Below are 21,016 nucleotides of genomic sequence, written 5' to 3'. Positions count from 1 at the left end.
TCATTTCTTAATTTTTTTAACCACATAAAGGATTTTTCACTTTCAGGTGGCTGATCATGTGTTGGATGAGGAGTACAGCTCAGAACCCCACTCCCTAAATTAGGGCGCTTCAAGTCTCCATCAGCACCTGAAAGATGGGATCTTTTACCCCAGAGAATCCCTGTGGGGAAGCTCCTGAGGAGAGAGAAGGCGGGCTGGGTGAAGGGTGTGGGGGGCGGTAGTTAACTTTTGGCTGAGACAGGGAGAAGCACAAATGTGTGTGTGTTAAGAGTTGTTATATCGCGACCAAAGAGAAGCAACAAGAGCTGGTTAGCTGAGATGAATGTGATCCCAAAGCTCCTTTGCCAGAAAGGTTTCTTGGTGTATTATCTGAGGAGCTGCCAGAGGGTACAGAGACAGGAAACATGGAAATGTCAGCCGTAGCTGCTGGCTGTACATCCAGCCCCATGGCAAAGCTTTCAATAAATCAGGGCTTGGAGAAATAGCAGAATTCTGAGTTGACCTTTGTAGATTTTATTGAGTGCTGACAATCTGTCCAAAGTGTAGTACTGAAGAGGTTGAGTCTCATCCCAAAGGATGTTTTTTTTTTTTTCAAATAGTTTATTGTCAAGTTGGTTTCCATATAACACCCAGTGCTCATCCCCACAAGTGCCCTCCTCCATGCCCATCTTCCCCCCTCCCCCCCAACACCCGTCAGTCCACAGTTTGTTCTCAGCATTCAATAGTCTCTCATGGTATGCCTCTCTCCCTTTCCCCCACCATTTCCCCCCTACTTCTCCCCCATGGTCCTCCGTTAAGTTCCTCCTAATCCTCCTATACGTGCAAACATATGGTATTTGTCCTTCTCTGCCTGACTTATTTCGCTCAGCATAACACCCTCAAGGTCCATCCAGGTTGCTACACATGGCCAGATTTCATTCTTTCTCATTGCCATGTGGTATTCCAAAGAATGTTAAACTTAGTCCCAAAGGATGTTAAACTTAGCCCCAGGTCACATGCTACTCTGTTGCAGAGGGTTAAGTTTAGTGTATCCACCATCACTGCCGGAGAGAGGGAGAGCAATGCGACGGAAGGTCTGAGTCACAGAACTTAAAGACGAGTCCTTACTGAGGACTTCGGGCCTCAGCTTCTTCAGGAGGCCGGTCTACATAATAACTAACATTTAGCTTTCCTATCTCTAAAAGTCTAAACCCATGGGTTCCCCAGATAAGAAAGATCAACATAGTATCATATTTATTCATTTATTTAACAAACACGATTGCGTGTTGCTAGGTGCCAGACAACGTGTTTTGGCTTTGATGGCAACAAAAGCATGGCCCCAGGTCTCACTGATTTTACAGTCCAATGGCACCAAATACATGAATCAAATTTATCACCAGAGCCACTGTCAAAATTGCAACTGTCCCAAGAAGAGGAGTTATATGGTGTCAAGGATCCCTATAATGGGGGGAGGGGAACAATGACTTTTCTAGAAAAGTCAGGAAATGTTTTCCTGAGGAAGTGGGAGTGTACCATCTACACTAAGTAGATGGTAGCTAGGCAAAAACAGGACATTAGCAGGTTTTAGATAGAAGTAACAGCATGTACAAAGGCCTGTGGTAGGAAGAGCAAAGCACCTTTGGGAAAGAGGAAGCCAGTAAGGCTGGGGTAAAGACAATAAGAAGGGAGCATGGTACAAGATGCGAGGGGAAAAGTAAGTAATGACCAGACTATGTGAGACTGGCGGGCCACCGGTAAGGGGACTCAGCTTTAGAACAGAATGTGTATTTTGTAGAGATAAATCTGGTTTCAGTCCTGGAGAGGAATGAAAATGGATACAGATAAACCAATTAGTAGTTTATTGCATAGGCCAAGCAGGAGACGGCAACTCAGAGTAGGGTGCTGCACTCCAAATGGAAAGAAGTGGATGGATTCCAGAGATATTCAAGAGGTGAAATCAATATGCTTTGGAAAGGGATTGTGTAAAACGCTAGAGAAAGATATCAAGTATATCTTTCATCTTATAGCTTACACATCTGGATGGATGGTCGTGCTATCACAGTGGTAGGGAAACACTGTAATGGGGGTGAGTTTGGTCTTATGTGGAGAAGATATCCAGTGGGTACTTGCTGTGCCTCATCTGAAGACAACTTAATAAGTCATCTATATACAAATGGTAGAGTTACCTGTGTGGATGAGATTGTTTAGAGGAGAGACTAAGGAGAAAGCCTATGAAAGGGGCATGAGGAATTCTAACTTTAAAGACTGATAAGAGTTTGAGGAATCTCCAAAGGTGAAAGAGAAGAGTTGTCATAGAGGACAGAGATAAGCCTGGAGGGTGTGGTGTTACCTAAACAAGAGAATAAACTCAAAGGTCTAGGAAAGAGGTCAAAATGCTCAAAGGCTGCTCAGAGTCAAGTAGGGTGACATAGGAGCACTGATGGCCACAGAAAACCTGTCATGGTCTCTGACATGAAAGAGCTGGAAGTAAAATAGAATATGGTAGAAAGGCTTGAAAGTATGAAAAGAACAGCAAAAATCTGGACTTGTAATTTTGGAGAATGAAAGGCCGAGGGTTGGCTGGAGAAACCAGGTAGGACTGCCAGGTGGTTCTCAGGGTTCGTTAGAGATTGGAGTTAGTAAAGGTGTCATTCAAATCTGCCCTATGTCATTCAAACCTCTCTGTCCATCTTCAGTTACTTGAAATGCCATCAGGTCATTGGGTTCATCCAGGGCTGGTATGCGTTGAAAAGACAGAAGCACCAGAGAGTTTGATCTATTATAAAAGGTGTTGCTGAAATAATATTCCAGGAAATCAAAGTTAAATAGTAGGAAGAGAAGGGAAGGAAAAGGCTATGGTTTGGAAAACCATCCCTTGGTACAGAGATATGTGGCTCCCGACTGGACCACAGAATCGTGGAAGTGAAAGTAGCTGAACAGGCAACACGGAAGAAGAGGAGGCTGTAGTCAGGGTGGGATATTTGCATGGATGACTTTGGAGGTGGCACAGCTATAGCCGATGAGCAGATCCAGAATCCAAGGTGGTTCGTGACTCAGGAAGGGAGAGGTTCCCTAGCGAAGAGAGGCCATGGGTGTGATTCCACCAGATCTCTTCCATTTGCAATTGATAGAAAACCTGAATCAAAGCGGCAATTAAAAGAGAATGCAGAAGCTTTTGTTATTAAAAAGGCCTTTGAGGGAGTAGTTAAGCCTCGGGCATAGCTCAGTGTGCTCTCCTCAGGCTCCCTGTACAGGTTCCCATGCCGGGCAAGCTCTTCTCTAGCAGTAGCAAGAGCTGCCAGCACCAGGCTTTCATCTTCACTAGTCCAAGACCAGCAGAGCAGAGGAATCCTCTTCCCTAACCATTTAAGCCAAAGTCCTGGGCCTCATTCTTATTGGTCTGAACGTGGGTCACATTTCTATCTCTAAACCAATCACTGTGATCCCAAGGCACTCACTGTAATACTCTGGTTTCTCTTCAGATCGCATAAATCTTTCGCCTTTTACCAAGGCACTCACTGTGATTGGCCAGAGCTGGATCTCAGTGGGCTCTTGTTACCAGAAGAAGAGTCCATGTATCCTGAGCAGCAGAAGCAGCACATGTCTTTCCTCTTCTACAGCGTTGAGCAGGTTGTTCAAGAAGCTATTCAGGTTGGTAGCATAGCTTGGTGGTGGTGGTGGGGGGAGTCTTATAAAGCCAGAGTCTGTGATGAAAGAGGAGGCATGGCCTGGCATCAGTGACTTCATGTATGAAGCAGAACTGGAGGGTTAGTACAAGTGCCTTTTGATAACTCTTCTTGAGGACAAACGATCTTGCATCCCTGGTCCCTGCTAATGGTTGCTATTCAAAAACTGCTTGTAATTCAGTGGATGGATGCATGGATGGGTGGATGGGTAGGTGGCTGAATGGGTAGGTGGATGGATAGATAATGAATGAATGAACAAATGAAGCACTGAGTTTGAAAATACCCTCAGCAGGAACAGGTTCACAGTATTTGATGGAAGTGTTCAACAGAGAAATGCATTTTTAAAGCATCTCTCTTCTATTCAATTATGTCAGAATTGGAGCACCATGAAAATAACAGACTCTGAAGTCACACAAACCCAGGTGTGAATTCTGACTCTGTGTGAGCTTGAGCAAATAGCTACCTCGGACTCTGTTTTCTCATCTACAAAATTGGGCAGCATGGTGGGGCCACCTCCAGCAGAAAGGCCAACGAGACAATCTCCCGAGCGGTGGCCCTCGTTATGTTGATGATACACTGATTACAGATGTTATGTTGATACACTGATTACAGATGGGACCTAGCTCTCAGCCCGACACTATACAAAAACTCCATTTCATCAGCACATGGAGAGGAAGCCATTTCCAGACAGAGGCCCACATGAACCACTTAGAAAGGCAGATAGATAAACCAGAATGCCAACTTATTAATTTGCCATAGGAAATTATTTGGAGTAACTATTCAAATCACTAGCACATTTCTCCCTGTGTGAAGCTATATTTGGGAAGTAAAAATCATGACCAGCAGATTGTTTGTGTCATGCAAGTGGACTTGGGCTGCCTCTTGCTGGGGGTGATGGACTAGCCACTGGGAAAGCCTTCACAGACAGGGCTTGGATGGTCACTGAGAAGGCTTGTCTCTGACTCCTAGGATGAGTTTGTACATCTTCCCTTGGTTCCCTGACATACTTGTGTCCCTGAGGGCATCCGATTTTCCTCATTTGCAATGTCCTGGGGAAAGGCTGAACTCAGCCCCAGAAGTAGTAACAACAGAGAATAACAGCTCCCTCGTGAGTGCAGGCCGCGGGACAGCCGCACGGGTGTCTCTGGTCCTTAAGATCTGGGCCAATGGCCTAACTCCCCAAGTCCACAGCCTATTAGAGTCCTAAGCCTTGTTCCACATTCCAGCAAATCCCTGGGAGACTGAGGTCCTCATGGTATCCTCCTCCCCACGCTGACTCACAGCTGCTGCTCGGCATTGTGTCCACATAGACACCAACCACAGCTTTTTTACTGATTTCCACCAAAAAACAGCCCCCACACAAAACATTCCTGAATAACTTTTCTAAAGAACTGGGGAGGCAGAGAGCAGTCTCAGGAAGGCTTCACGTACACACAAGAAGACGGCGATCTGCTTAAAACCCCTGTTGGACATTTCTATTCTTCTAAAGTCCCTCTGACCATCCAGATGGGGGGGATTCCTGTCCTGGCCTATCCCACTAACGCCCCAGACTCACTTCCTCCCCACACGTCCCTCTCCCCCCGCACCCCACTTCTCTCCCACCCCTCCCTCTGGAGAGCAACAGGCAAGTCCCTCTCCTTGACTCACTCATAGAGCTCTACCCCTCCCTGGAGCCTCCTTCATGGCTGAAACCCAGGCTTGGGGATTTCACCTTCTAACTGATCGAAGGTGTTTTCCCAAAAAACACTGGTCCTTTCTAAAATGAATTTTGGAGCCATCCGTTAAGAAAATAGAAGTATTTCCTAATTGGTTGTAAAGTGCCTGGATATACATTTGATAAATAAAGTTCCATCCACCCCTTTGTTCCTCTCCATTTATGTAATACACTGTTGATCAATAATAATTACATGATGACTAAGGCATTTCTGTTCCTCTCCTCATTCCTGTGCCGGTTGAGAGGACATCCTTGAACAAATTCCCTATATTTGTATTTCCCCAAAGCTATAGGCTTGCAAAGACTAGTGCCAAATACTGACTCCCCAACTTACTAGCTGTGTGGTCTTGTGCAAATTACTTAACCTCTCTGGTCCCAGTTTCTCCCACCAGAAAATGAAGTGATAGACTAGCTTAGGGACTCTCTTGAGAGAACTACATTCATTCATTCCTGTAAAGTGATTAGAACACAGTCAGGGCTTAGTAAATGTTAGCTGCTCCTCTTTTTTTTTTCTTTTGAGTCCCTTTCTGCTCAAATAGTGTGACTTCATCAATCTAAAAGATAAAAGGGTTTAACTTTTGTACTTTTATAAAGTCAACCTTGAGACTAAAGTGGCAGGGTCAGGGTCAACTTGGCTCAAGAGCGATGCCTGCTGGTAGTTGTGGATGGCCAGGCACTAACTCAGCTGGAGCCTGCAGAGTTGGAGGGGGTATTGGGACATGGCGAAAATATAATCCACACCAGAGTAGCCTAAACTGGCAGAAATACAGCCTGCCCTGGGTCTAGTTCGTTTCTGGGTTCAGAGGATTGAGGTTCAAGCCTGGAGGGTCCCAGGGCTGGCTGGCGTCATGATGACTGACCTGTCCTAGATCTGGTGGGAATCTCCCAGGGGCCCCTCAAATGTCCTTAGTTTTACAAGAGGATGAGAAGAACAGAGACAACATGGACCCTCCCAGGGGATTCGGATCAAGTCTATCCTCTCGTGTCCGCAACCTCAAGAATAGACAGACTCCTTGAAGAAATGGCCGAAATGGCCCCTACAGCTCAGGCTGCCGTTCTCATGGCCTATCTGACTGCTGAGGACCATTTCCCCCATCCCGTCCCCATCCCCCGGAGCCTCCGCGCCGCACAGGGATGGGCTGGTCGAACTGCTTTGCTGCAGCCTCTGAGAAAACAGGGTCAGGAATGGAGTGGGAGAGCCAGGCCTGGGCTGAGTGAAACCAGTACCTCCCAAGGTGGGCCTAGGCGAGGAGGAGGAAGAAGGAAGTGAGAAAGCTTTGAGGGGGACTGCAGGGCCCGTCTTCACGGGAGAGACTAGGTGGGTCTATCTGCAGAAGGCACAGCTGTCTGGGTCGGCCGCAGGGGGCTGAGCGGTGACAGGGAGGGGGACGGGAGATTATGGCTCACCTAGGAGGCACATATCTGCACACACTCATTTAGATTTTAGTCCCTCCTTCCAGGAATACATTATCCATTTGACTTTATAAACACTCCCTGCACACTTGAGTCTCCTTTGTGTGGCTTTGGGGTCCTGCTTGTCATGCTGCCATGGCTGTGTCAGGGCCACACAGACAAGGAGAGAGGTTGTGAGTTTTGACTCTCCATCCCAGGGTGGGGGGGACCCTGAAGAAGGGTCTTTCTTCTTGGTGCATTTTTAAAATAATTTTTTAATGTTTATTTATTTTTTTTGGGGGGAAGAGTATGAAGGGGGAGGGGCAGAGAGAGGAAGACACAGAATCCAAAGCAGGTTCCAGGCTGTCAGCACAGAGCCCACGAGCCATAAGATCATGAGCTGAGCCGAAGTCGGACGCTTAACCGACTGAGCCACCCAGGCGCCCCCTTTTTGGTGCATTGTTGCCCCTGCACCACCCATCAGCCTGCTTCCCTTTGCAGAAGTGTGTACTTAAAGGAGGAAGCGAAGCAGCCAGAATAGCAGAGGGCTCGGGCCAATCCAGGGCAGTGAGCCCTTGAGAAGGAAGAGCAATTGCAAAGAAACAGAAAGAGCCCTGGGGACTTTATTCGGGAGCAGATGACCCTGGTGACTCTATTCTTTCTGGTGGGATCTATCCTCTACCAGAGAGTTTTGTCATCTGGAGGGACACCTGGGGCTGGCCGGACCTCTCTGTCTGTCCCTTGGCCCTGGGGTGCAGGGCTGGATCCTGTGGGCCGGGGCCCAGCCTGGGGCACATCCTAACGCCAGGCCCACCCGTGCAGGTGCTTAAAGCAGGACTCTTCTCCCAGAGGCCTTCGGCTTGGTCCACAGGCTGAGAGCCTAGTTTCTCCTGAGGTTTTGTTTGTGTGCATTTTTTGTTTGTTTGTTTGCTTGCTTGTCATTTGTGGTAAGAACACTTAACATGAGAGTTTTAACAAACTTCTAAGTGCACCACGTATCATACAACGCGGTACAGCGGACCTCTGGAGCTTCGTTATTTGCTTCACTGAAACTTTACGCCATAGATTAGTGATTCCTCCGCCTCTGGAAACGACCACTCCACTCTTTGATTCTATGAATTTGGCTATTTTAGATACCTCATGTAAGTGACGTCATGCAGTATTTGTCTTTCTGTGACTTGCTTATTTCACTTAGCATAATGTCCCCAAGCTTCATAAATATTGTCACCAATTGCACAATTTCCTTCTTTTTAAAGGTTGAGTTGTATTCAATTGTATGTATACATATCACAGTTTGTTTATCCATTCATCCATTGATGGACATTTAGGTTATTTCCACATCTTGGCTATTGTGAATCATACTGCAATGAACATAGCAGTACTGACATTTCTTCAAGATCCTGAAAATAAACAGGTGGGACTCTATCAAACTAAAAGCTTCTACACGGTAAAGGACACATCAGACTGAAAAACAACCTATAAGATGGGAGAAAATGTTGCACGCCTTCCATCTGATAAGAGGCTAATCTCCAGAATATATAAGGAACACGTACAATGAAACTGTAAGAACAAAAACAAAAACAAACCAATAGCCTAATTATTAGCTGGGCTAATGATCTGAATAGATACTTCTCCAAGGAAGACTTGACAGGTGGCCAGCAAGCATGAAAAGATGGTCAACTCATCATCAGAGAAATGCAAATCACAACCACAATGAGAAACCACTCACACCTGTCGGGATGGCTATCCTATCATTAAAAAAAGAAAGATGAGGGGCGCCTGGGTGGCTTAGTCGGTTAAGCGTCCGACTTTCGCTTAGGTCATGATCTCACGGTTCGTGGGTTCGAGCCCCGCGTCAGGCTCTGTGCTGACTGCCGGCTCAGAGCCTGGAGCCTATTTCAGAGTCTGTATCTCCCTCTCTCTCTGGCCCTCCCCTGCTCATGCTGTCTCTCTCTCTCTCTCCTAGAAATAAATAAAAATATTAAAAAAAAAAAAAGACGATAACAAGACAACAAGTGTTAGGGTGTGAGAAATTGGAAGCCTTGTGCACTGTTGGTGGGAGTGCAAAATGGTGCAGCTCCTATGGAAAACAGTATGGAGGTTCCTCAAAAAATTAAAACTGGACCGACCCTGTGATCCGATCCTGCGATCCCACTGCTGGGTTTTCATCCAAAAGAACTGAAACCAACACCTCAAAGAGATATTAGCGCTTCTCTCAAAGTCTCGCTGCCCAGCTCCCTGCAGCAGCACGGGTCCCTGTTGCTTTGAAACGCAACAGAAGGAAACCTCACACCCCAGCCCCGATCCCAGGCAGAATCCTAGGTTCTCCCCACCACTCGCCTAGACCTGCCCTCCAGGAACCGTGGAATCTTGCTCCCTGCCGGGGGTCTCAGCCCCAGTCGCCGCCGGGACAAGCTAGGGGAAGGTCGGGGCACGCCTGGCTGTGGGGCAATCGGGCCCTTGTCAGGCGGCCGCGCTCGCAGGNGGGTGGCGACGCGGGGGGCCGAATCGGGCGGTGCGCTCCCCCGCGCCCGGCTTCCTGAGCGGCCGCCAGCCTTGTTCCGCCGGCGGGGGCGGGAGCGGGGCGCGGCCTTAAAANCGCACCGTGCCCGGCCCCAGAGCCGCGGCCGGCCAGCCCTGCCGGCCTCTCTCCGAGAGCCCTCATGGGCCCCGAGGCCACCTGCCCGTGGAGCCTCCGGGTGAGGACCTGGATCGAGCCCGTGGTGGCGTCCACGCAGGTGGCCGCCTCCCTCTACGACGCGGGGCTGCTCCTCGTGGTGAAGGCGTCCTTCGGAGCCGAGGCCTCCTCCAACCACAGCGCCAGCCCGTCGCCCAGGGACGCTCTGGAGGACGAACAGCAGAGGGCCATCTCCAACTTCTACATCGTCTACAACCTGGTGGTGGGCCTGACGCCCCTGCTGTCCGCCTACGGGCTGGGCTGGCTCAGCGACCGCTACCACCGCAAGATCTCCATCTGCGTGTCCCTGCTGGGCTTCCTGCTCTCCCGCCTGGGGCTGCTGCTCAAGGTGCTGCTGGACTGGCCCGTGGAGGTGCTGTACGGGGCGGCGGCGCTGAACGGGCTGTGCGGAGGCTTCTCGGCCTTCTGGTCGGGCGTCATGGCCCTGGGATCCCTCGGCTCCTCCGAGAAGCGCCGCTCCTTGCGCCTCATTCTCCTTGACCTGATCCTGGGCCTGGCGGGATTCTGCGGGAGCATGGCCTCGGGGCACCTCTTCAAGCAGATGACTGGGCACCACTCGGGGCAGGGCCTGGTGCTGACGGCCTGTAGCGTTAGCTGCGCCACTTTTGCACTTTTCTACAGCCTCTTGGTCTTGAAGGTCCCTGAGTCGATGGCCAGTCCCAGCAAGGCGCTCCCTGCTGTGGAGACGGTGTCAGGCACGGTTGGCACATATCGGACCCTGGATCCTGATCAGTCAGACAAGCAGAGTGTGGTGGGGCACCCTCCATCTCCTGGGAAAGCAAAGCCCCAAAAAACCATCATTGCCCTGCTCTTTGTGGCTGCCATCATATATGACCTGGCAGTGGTGGGCACCGTGGACGTGATGCCCCTCTTTGTGCTCAGGGAGCCTCTCAGTTGGAATCAAGTGCAGGTGGGCTATGGTATGGCAGCGGGGTACACCATCTTCATCACCAGCTTCCTGGGCGTCCTGGTCTTCTCCCGCTGCTTCCAGGACACCACTATGATCATGATTGGGATGGTTTCCTTTGGGTCGGGAGCCCTCCTCTTGGCTTTCGTGAAAGAGACATACATGTTCTACATTGGTGAGTCTGGCATTCCTGGGGCGGCAGGGCAAGGACACAGCTGAGTCGTGGGGCTGACACCAGGGATGGTGTGGTCTGGGTGTCCCCAGCTCAGCAGCAGGGACCATACCTACTGCCTAGGAAGTTACGAGGGAGGCGGGATTATGCGCAGTTGAGTTAATCTGAGTTGTATTGTTTATCGTGTTATCTGTGTTGCCCACTGAAATGTGAGAGTGATGCCCATGGCCCTAGGAAGCCAGCGGATGGTTGGTCAGTGTGCCCGTGGTCAGTAGGGAAGGTTTCAGGTTGGCCTTCGGAGACGGGGTTGGATTTCTTCTCTCCAGTTTTAAAGGGATGAAATACTAGGGTAATCAGGCCGAAAAGGCCCCTTAACTGGAATCATTTCAGGCCAAGCATGGGCTTTTCAAAAATGAATAAAAATTCTCCATAAATACCTTCCCCAACTCAAGTAACAAATTCTCTCAAGGAAGCAGAATGGAGTTTCCATCTGAGGACACAGGTCAGACAACCCCAAGCAGAGACCTCTCTAGACCAATGTTCGAAGAGAACTTTCTACGATGATAGAAACGTTCTAAATCTGGTCTGTTCAATAAAAGTAGCCGCCAGCCATGTGTGGCTATTGAGCACTTGAAATGTGGCTTGTACAACTGAAGAACAGAATTTTACATTTGACTTGATTTGATTTTAATTAACTCATATCGTCACATGTGGCTAGTGGCTAACATATTAGAAAAAAACAACTCTAGACAGTTATCAGAGGCTGTCCCTTGGCTGAGGTGACACATCTCAGAAAACACCTAACAAAATGGCACCTTAGGTTTGGCCGGCTCTCAGTTAAACGGGCCATGTGCAAAAGCCAGAGTACCCCTCGCCCCTTCCCTTCCCACCACCTCTACCTTTGTCCCTCCCCTCCCCCCACACTTAAAGACACAGCAGATTGGGATTAGGAATAAGGCTTGTGGGAAGGGAACGTGTGTGGCGGCTGTGTATGTGGTATACGTTCCTGGATGCAGTTGGCCAAAGTTCCTGGCACTGACTGCCGGAGGGCTTCATGAATGGTGACAGAAGGCACCTCTGTCCCAGGGACAAGGAGAGGAGCCTTAAGTCACTCCCGTGACGCCAGCTCCACTTCCCTAGATGCCATGTAACTCTGCCAATGAAGACACCCCTCACTACCCGTCACCACACCAGCTGTGCCCTGCCACCTTGCAGATGGGTCCGTGGTATCTATGGCCCCGTCAGAGCCCGGGGACTCAGCCCACCCCAGAGAGGGTGCTAGCCTGCAGGCAGAGAAACCACTCTTTCCAGGGCCAGCCCGTGGGGGTTGTGGGGGGAGTGGGGGGTTCCTGGTGAGGTTTTTGCTTTTTCCAGTTGACTCCTTGGCCAAGACTGGGCACAATGAGGAGTGGTCTCATGTGATTTCTTTCCAGCTCGAGCCGTCATGCTGTTCGCTCTCATCCCCGTCACAACCATCCGATCGGCAATGTCCAAACTCATAAAGGGCTCCTCTTATGGTAAGTGACAAATCTCTCCGAAGTTCTCTGCCTGGCCTGTTTCAGAGCTGCTTGGCTTGAGGCATGGGGTTCGGACTTGCAAAAGGCACTTGAGATAGTTCCAGAAGCAGCCTTGAATACTCTAGGAATACTCCGGTGTCCATTTAGACCAGAGGGGGTGAAAACAAGAGGATGGGAGAGACTCAGAAAGTCAGTCACTGAAAAGCCACAAAGGAGGACACGACCGCCCACGGGCTGCNCCGGGGGGGGGGGGCTGCAGAGTCTCCTGAGAGCTCTCTAGAGACTCGGCTAGCGGGTAAAATGGAAGGGGCAGCAGCATGTCTTCTTGGTAACCTCTGTCCCTTCCGCAGGAAAGGTGTTCGTCATCCTGCAGCTGTCCCTGGCTCTGACTGGGGTGGTCACGTCCACAGTGTACAACAAAATCTACCAGCTCACCATGGAAAAGTTCGTGGGCACCTGTTTTGCTCTCTCCTCCTTTCTTTCCGTCCTGGCCATCATCCCGATTGGGTGAGAAAGGGGAGTCTGTGGTTTGGGCTGGGGCTCGGGGGCTCAGGTCAGGGCCTCCTGGACCATCTCCAGCCTATTATCATAAAGAATTCTTTATTTGCAGCATTTATGCAGTGGGTTCTGAGTGGCCTCTCCCACAAAGAAGAAGTCATCCTCTTCTCCCAAGCTAATAGTCTGCCAGTCTGGGAAACCCCCAAACTCGTAAATAACGAACAGAGGGCCACCATCAGCTGGTTACTTCCTGGCAGTTTTATACTTCCTTGTGATTAGAGGCTGGGATTAGATATCCTCTTGAACCACTCCAACCTCTTTTGTTAGGTCCTTTGAGATGAGAACCATCCTGCCTCACTTCCTAGTATTCTCTCCATGCCCTCCAAGGGCTTGGCACCTGGCACTGTCCCTGAAATCTCAGGCCACTGGACTGTGTGAGCTCCTGGCAGGGCTTGGGCGATCAATCCCTTTGATCTCTCTGGGGGATCTGTCTCATTTGTAAAGTAAGAGCGCTCAGGTCAGGGAAATAACAAGCAGGAGGAAGGCTGGAGAAGCCAAAGAGAGGCAGTCTGGTTCCATGGTAAGAGCGCTAGCCTAGGACATTACCAAAATGGTCTTTGACCAGCCCTGTCCAGTGTGAGTCACAAGTGCAAGCCAGGTATGTGATTTTCAATTGTCTAGTAACGTCGAAATTAATTCTAGTAACACATTTGATTTGACCCAATATATCCAAAATATCACCCTACCACGTAATCAATTTACAAAACTGATCAAGGAGTTTTTTTTTTTTTCTTTAACTAAGTCTTTGAAATCTGGTACATATTTTATGCCGACGGCACGTCTCAGTTTGGACTCAGGTTCAACACATTTCGGTGGCTGGCGTAACTAGTGACCGCCACATTGGACAGCACAGCTTAGACCGGTTAGGTCCGTTTACCCCTTCTTGTTTCGTGAGGCCCTCTCATGCCGGTATCATTCTGGCCAGAGGAGAAAGGAATACAATAAACATAACCACAATAACTCGAGGGATTTGATAAAGATCTGTATATTTGGAAAGGTCTGCCTGGGGGCACAGAGAGGTCTACACATCAATAATGGTTGCACTACCGGCAGCGGCAGCGGGGTAGGAAATAATTGAAGGCAGGCTGGAAGAAGTGGGAAGTGGATGGGAGTGAGGCCCTTGTTGGGATTCTCACAGCACATCATAAGGTAGGTCCCTGCCTACATAGAAGGTGGAGCCTCCTGAGACAGGAGCCATCAATCATGAAGGCTCTTTGCTCTATTTCATAGTTGAGAAAAGATTTGAAGTGAAGGAAGGAAGGAGGGAGGATGGGGGGAGGGAGGGAAAGAGGAAAGGGAGGGAGGGGAGGAAGGCAGGGAAAGCAGCTGAGAATCTGTGTAAGCAGCAGCACGATTACGAGGACCTTCTTGGCTCAGTTCTCATTTTCTCAAGGTGTGGGACTGAGCCAGACCTGTCCTCGGACTGCCCAGCCCTTAGGCCTTTCCCTGTGCCCCTATTTTCATGTGAGGCTTGGCCGAACGGGTTGGGCTTAGGTAGACCTAGCACGCGATGCAAATTTGTCAGGAGCCCCAGTTTTCATCCAAGTGAGTAATGGATTAGTGGCTGTGCTGCTCGAGGGTTTACCCAGCCCAATTTGACCGGCACATGGGTGAAATATTTTCGTTAACCTAAACAAACAAACAAAGGAAAACAAAAGAAAACAAGTCTGACTAATGTGTTTCACAGCTGGAGATAGAAACGAACAAATGAAAGCCATGAGAAAATAGCAATAGTTGGTTTCCTTCCGATAGTTTCGTTGCTTTGTGTGCGTATTAAGTGGGGTGCTGTGCCTTTAAGAGACTTTAGGGCACATGAAGGAGGTGGGCTGCCCTTCAACGTCTCACTCCAGTGCACGGGGTCACGTGCATTTGGATTTGGTCGTACTTTCTGTGCACAGAGTCTTACTTAGGCCACGCAGGGTCTTCGTGATCTTAGCTCACAGATGCAGGGACAGAATCTTGAATCAGTCGAGTAAATACTTGAGTGCTTATGTGAATGAGGTGTGTAAGGAATTGCCAATTACTTCCCTGTCTTGTGGGCATTTAGCAGTAAAGAGACACGTGTGAGAATAAAGCCTCATTCGCTGTATGCTGGAAGCACCTAGAAATATTTTAAAAATCACTGATGTCTGGATCCCACCCCCAGAGAGTCTGACTCAGTTGATCTGGAGTGCAACCTAGGCACAGGCCTTTTTAAAAGCTCTCCGGGTTATTCGAATATACAACCAGGACTGAGGACCCTTCACCTTTCCCTTCCGTGAAGTCACTAAATAAATGAGATTCTGACCAACTTAACAGCTGTAAGAGGCCAAGGCTGTGCCATCAATCATCAGGTGAGGGCGACAGGGAAGTCAGTAAGACTTTCTAACCACAGAAAGAAAAGCTACATTCCAGTGACATAAAAGCCCATGAGGACATGTCAGAGCAGGGGGCAGAGGACGCAGTGGAGGCGGAAGGCTGGGAGGAGAGGTCCCAGGCCAGAGCTGCCGACAGCCTGTTTGCAAGAAGGGACTGTGACCCAGCCCTGCCTGGTACCAGAGTGACCCCATTTCATGTGACTGTGAGAACCCTGCCCTCTCCTGCTTGTTCCTCTTTTTTTTTTTTAAGTTTATTTTTTGAGAGAGACAAAGCACAAGTGAGGGAGGGGCAGAGAGAGGGAGACACAGAATCCGAAGCAGGCTCCAGGCTCTCAGCTGTCAGCACAGAGCCCGATGTGGGGCTTGAACTCACGGACTGCATGATCATGACCTGACCGAAGTCAGATGATCAACTGTCTGAGTCCCCCAGGCGCCCCATCCTGCTTGCTCTTCTTATGTGCAACTGGGAGATGCTGAAGAAAGAACTGTCTGGCCTTGCCCATGCTCAGCCCACTTGCTGCTCTCTTCCTCTTCTCCCTCCCCACCTTTTTCCTAGCAATAATAATAGCAAACCTGTAGCTAGCCCTTATCATGTGCCAGCTATTACTTAAAATGTTGTAGATGTTTTAATGAATGTAATATCCCCCCAAAGCCCTCTGAGGTAATTACTATTACTATTTTGCAGACGAGGATACAGAGATGCTAAGGTATAATGTAATCTGCCAAAGGTTTCACAGCCCGTAAGTGGCAGAAATAGGATTTGAACCCAGATCCTCTATACCACACTGCTTCTCAGTAGAGTCACCAAGTGCCTGGGTGCCCCCTGTCCCATCGCCTTAGAGAGCTCACTCCATGAGCTAGCTGCGCTCTCCTGAATCATTCTTACCGGAACGGACACATGATCTGCCACCCTCCCTCTCCCCAACCTCCTCCTCACGGCCAGCTTCTGCAAAGGCGTGTGTGCACCTGCTGCCGGCGTCCTCACCGCCTACTCACTTCTCAGCCCAGCTGTCCGAGGTCCCCCCTTGGGGATCACCAGAGCTCTTCTCACTAGGGCCGCCAACCACTCTTCAAGGCTGCAGCCCTCATCTCATCCCACGTGATCTCTCCGCGGCCCCAACACCCGTGCTTGCTCTCGGCCTTCACTCGGCTTTCTCTACACCTCATCGCTTCTTCTTTACAAACCTCCAAATGGAGATTCTTTGGGGCTCTGCTCTGGGTTCTCACTTCATGTTCTCTTAGCAATCTAAAGCACTTTCAAAACTTCAAATTACCATCTCAGTTTCCAGAGTTGGGTTCTTTTCTTTTTTCTTTTCAATTTCTGAGAGAGACAGCATGAGCAGGGGAGAGTCAGAGAGAGAGGGAGGCACAGAATCCGAAGACAGGCTCCAGGCTCTGAGCTGTCAGCACAGAGCCTGACGTGGGGCTCGAACCCACGAACTGTGAGATCGTGACCTGAGCCGAAGTCGGACGCTCAATCGACTGAGCCACCCAGGCGCCCCCAGAGTTGGGTTCTTGACGCCTTGCTGTGCCGGCGCCCCCTCCAGCCTTTGCCGCCTCACTGAATGGCACCACCACTCACCCAGCAGAGGAATCAGAGTCACCGAAGTCCGCCCTCATCTTCATCTCCCCGCACCTCTAATCCATCAGGCCTCATTGATTCTACCTTCAAAACAGTCCTCCAATTCATCCTTTCTTTTTATCGCTCTGGCTAACACCCCTGGGGCGGGGCGTGTGGATGGCCGGGTTCGCCTCCGAACCATTCGTCTCACGTCCACTCTTATTCCTTCCCAACCTCCCTCCACCAGGTGCCCAGAGCAATGTCCTTCAAGCGGTTAAACAGATCACATCATCCCCCGCTCAAAGCTCTGCTCTGGGCTTTCACTGCTCTTGGGATACAACCCGAATGTCTTCCCATGGACCGCAGGGTCGGCTCTAACCTGGCTTTGCCAACCTCCCTGATTTCTATTTCTGTCACTAAGCACCCTGCCCGACCCCAGGTGTCAGCCCCGGTAGCGCCCCTCATGCCCTTTCCCCCACCTCCCCCCATGCCTCCTTCTTAACCCAACTAGATGTGGCCTTAAACACCATTTTCTCAAGAAGGTTTTGAGAAGCATTCCTTTCTTACTCTAAATTAGGTCCTTTTATCATGTACTCCCAAAGCTTCCTCTATTTTCCTTCGAAGCGTGATAGTTGATGGTTAGGGATTATCTTTTCATATGCTTGCCCACCAGACTGTAGGCTCCCTGAGGGCAGGAGCCATGTGTGTGTGGCTCAGTGCATATCTTCTATGTCCAGCAGAGAGCCTGGCATGTAAGAAGTACTCAAAAAGCATTTGTTTAATGAATGATCTGGCGGAAGGGTGTGCCACCTACTAGCCAGCATCGCTGACGTCCATGACCGTGAAGGCAGCGGCTGGCCAGCGCCACCTGGCTATGCTATCGGGGTCTGCAGCAGGGGTCAGCTGCAGAGTCAGGGCTGCGAGCTGGTGTCGGTCCATACCTGGACTTTCCTGCCAGCCCTGTCATACAAGGAATTTTGTCTCAAATACGGTGAGTGTGCCTCCCTGTAGAGCCCTGGGACTCATGGAAAGTGGGACATCAGGGTTCTGGGAAGTTCCCACGAGGCTTTTCCTTAGAAGCTTTGGACTTACACTTGCACCCCATCCAGCCACTTCCAGGTGTTGACCACCAGCCAGGAAGAGGTTGCTGTAGCTAGAAAGTCAAGCATGAGAAAACCGAGGATCCCGGAAGCGGAGGGACCTGCCAAAGGTCACACAGATCCGAGACTTCAACTCAGAGCTCCCAATTCCTATGCATCCCCCCCGCACACACCTTTTATTTTTTTTATTACAAATACTTGAAGACAATATAATAAGGATTTGTGGAAGAGATAAGGGAGCTCTGGAAAGACAAAAGATGAGGCAGCGAATTCTGCTTGGGATTAGTCCAATCTTGATTGAATTACACATGGGAGTTCGTCACCAGGCAGTAGGGAGTTGGAGAGAGATTCCAGGAAAAGGAAAATATAGATGCAAGGGGCTTGAGATATTATAGGGCTGGAATGGGCCATCTCTCCACTCAGAACACTCTGGGAACAATGGAGACAGCCTCTCAGGCTACGAGTGACAAGCAGGCAGTCACCGGTGGGAAGGACAAGGCACACCCTTTGCCCCGTTCCAACAGTTGTCTTGCAATTCTGTCTTGTAATTCCTACAGCATCGTGGCCTATAAACAAGCCTCCTGGCAGCAATATGAAGACATCACAGAGAAATGAAGGGGCTGACCTACGGGAGCTGAAAATACCGGCAATGGCGGGGCCCCTTTGAAGTCACAAGAAGGGACTGGGTGCTGATGACCAAAGCAAGCCACTGCTCCAAACCTCAGGTTCCGGCCAGAGTCGGCCTGGACAGGACCTGCTCTGGCTCGGGGGTCCCTGGTGGATGGGGAAAAGCACTTTCTTGGTTATGGAAGAACTTTCTCAGCTTTCAGACGTCCCTGTTAGACAGAGGTTAGGTTCTGGGGGCAGCAGAGTGTGAATTTTCAAGGTTAGATGCAGGGGGCCGCGCACAGTCACATGAGACGCATGAAGGGCTTCAGACAGCAGCCCCTTTCCTCCCGGGAGTTGTCTCCGGGGCTCCGAGGTCCCCCTAACTAGTCTCCTGGGTGCCATGCGGGGAGTCCCACATGAAAACTCAAACCAAAGCATGCATTTCCAACAGCCTAAAGGGAGCGCAAGGGGATGCTTTATAAGAACTCCCAACAGTGAACAGCAGCCAATATATTTTCTTTTAATTCAAATAAAACCTTGAAAAAAAGTTAGCTTTCTTCCCTGAGGCCTTGTTAGCCATGAACACTCAGGGGAGATTTGGGGCTCAGGCTCTTGGCTTCGGGGTAGTTTTATTGCCATCGTTACTGTTGTTTTTAAGAAGCAAATATCAAAAGACTTTCTTTAGTGGAATATTATACTGAATATTTTCAGTTAACAATACTTCTTCCCGAAGTGGGTGGTGTGAAGGGAGAGGGCAGAGGAGATATGCTAAGAGCCATTTTATTTTGAGGTACCTATTTTTATAGCCTTTTACTTATAGAAAAACAGACACACCTCCAAATAAAACAACATTTACTGTATGCGTGTGAATCATTCTTCCCCGGCCAGACTCCCTCTCTTAACTACAGGCATTCTTATACTGGGGTAACACTTAAAGCTGGGGAATGCATTCAAGCTCCAGGTGTTTGGGCTCAGAAAGTTTCCATCTCTGATCTCTTGCAGGGAATAAACAAAACCTTCTGGCATGTCTCTTAAGGTCCTGGCACCATGCTAGGTGCTGAGATATGGCAAGAATGTGATGGCTCATGCCCTGACAGAATGTTCTGTCTAGCACATGGAACAGACGGAACAGCTGGCAACCAGGGATCCTATAATAAACGCTAACATAAGGGAGCATCCAACCACACTTAGGAGAGCAGGGAAGGCTTCTCAGAAGAAGTGGCACATGGCAACACTGGAAGGATAAGGAGTTACCAAGGCCAGAAGTTAAGGGACAGTCCAGGCAGAAGGAATAATAAGCTGGAAGGCCTGAGGTGAAAATATCTCTAGTTACAGGCATTCAGTGTAAGTGGAGCAAAGAGGGAGGGAGGGACAGGTACCCAAGGGACAGAATCAAGACAGGAGACTGGAATGCTGAGGAGGAACAACACACACATAGAGTCTTACAAAGAGTTTCTCATTAATTTTTTTCTAATGTTTATTTATTTTTGAGAGAGAATATGAACAAGGGGAGGGGCAGAGAGAGAGAGAGGGAGATAGAGAATCTGAAGCAGGCTCCAGGCTCTGAGCTGTCAGCACAGAGCCCAACGCAGGGTTAGAACTCACGACGAACCGTGAAATCATGACCTGAGCCAAAGTCAAGACGCTGAACTGACTGAGCCACCCAGGGGCCCAAAAGAACATCTCTTTAAAGTAACAGATGTGGCAGAGCTCACACAGGAGCATGAAATGCGCCCTGGCATCCCTAAGAATGATCCGGGGCAGGAAGGAGCAGAAGGAGTGAGAAGACTTGCAGAAAGAACACAAGAGCAGAGAGTGTGGCAGTAACCCAGGTGACGGACAATGGCGGACTGACTTTGGATAAGATGTGGGGTGCAGAACAGTAGAGGGACTTAGAGAAGTCCTTGGGAGCTGGCGGTCAGCAGGAGTTGGTGACAGATAATCTGCAGGGGGTGAGGCAGATGGAGGCAAGAATGCTCAGATCTGGGGTTCAGGCAACTGGGAAGAAGGCGGAGCCTCTCCCTGAGATAGGCAATGTGGGCAGAGATGGGATGGGAAGTGGAGTTCAAGGCCAAGTTTACCTCGCTAAACTCTCACCAATTATGCTCCTTCCCCTTGATTCCTTGACTCCTGTCCCAGCCCCTGATCGCCTCCCCAGCCTGGATGAACCTCATCATTGGCTGTTCCAGTCCTGCTCCTGAAGAGCTGGCTTGCAGCATCCAGGAACATGTCCTTATTTGTCCCCACTCACCCAGCCATAAGCTTGTGGGTTTTAGCCTGAACTGGGCTCTCAAAGCCGCAGCACTGGCTCCTTTTGGATCTGTCACTAAGGTGGCAGTTTTGACCCTTTCCCACTTGCTCCAGGTCACCAATTCTTCTAACAGAGGTTCTAACCCCTTTGATGTTCTCAAAGTGTGGTTTCTGAACCAACGGCATCAGCATCCCCAGGGAACGTGTTAGAGATGCAAATTCTTGGACTCTACCCAAACAACTGGTGTTTTCACAAGCCCTCAAGCTTAAGAACCAATGTTATTATCTATGGGCCTTTTTCTCCTTAAGAAAGTTCCCTGAGTCCCTCCCCTCCTCTCCNAGAGGGAGAGAGAATCCCAAGCAGGCTCAGCACTGTCAGCATGGAGCCCAAATTGGGACTCAAACTCATGAACCAGGGGATCATGACCTGAGCCGAAACCAAGAGCCAGACACTTAACCGACTGAACCCCCAGGCGTCCCCATCCTTAATTCTTGAGGCCCGTAAAGCCCTGTCTT

General features: G+C 49.8%; 2 protein-coding genes across 2 annotated transcripts in view; one reads left to right on the top strand and one right to left on the bottom strand.

The window, feature by feature from the left end:
* Window positions 1-3,558: 3,558 nt before the first annotated feature.
* SNX30 (sorting nexin family member 30) overlaps window positions 3,559-21,016 on the bottom strand; it is a 94,554-nt gene continuing 77,096 nt past the window's right edge. The window contains exon 11 of the transcript XR_013336465.1: window positions 3,559-3,683. The gene's annotated coding sequence lies outside the window, so the exon portion shown is untranslated. The remainder of the gene's footprint in view (window positions 3,684-21,016) is intronic.
* SLC46A2 (solute carrier family 46 member 2) lies at window positions 9,381-19,110 on the top strand. Its single transcript, XM_077769880.1, has 4 exons — window positions 9,381-10,551; window positions 11,982-12,065; window positions 12,416-12,572; window positions 18,199-19,110. The coding sequence occupies exons 1-4, from the start codon at window positions 9,435-9,437 to the stop codon at window positions 18,254-18,256; spliced, it is 1,416 nt and encodes a 471-aa protein (XP_077626006.1). The 5' UTR covers window positions 9,381-9,434; the 3' UTR covers window positions 18,257-19,110.

The sequence above is a fragment of the Crocuta crocuta genome, unplaced genomic scaffold, assembly GCF_008692635.1.
Source record: "Crocuta crocuta isolate KB4526 unplaced genomic scaffold, BGI_CrCroc_1.0 scaffold95, whole genome shotgun sequence".
Classification (NCBI taxonomy): Eukaryota; Metazoa; Chordata; class Mammalia; order Carnivora; family Hyaenidae; genus Crocuta; species Crocuta crocuta.
This window is presented reverse-complemented; position numbering and strand designations above follow the sequence as displayed.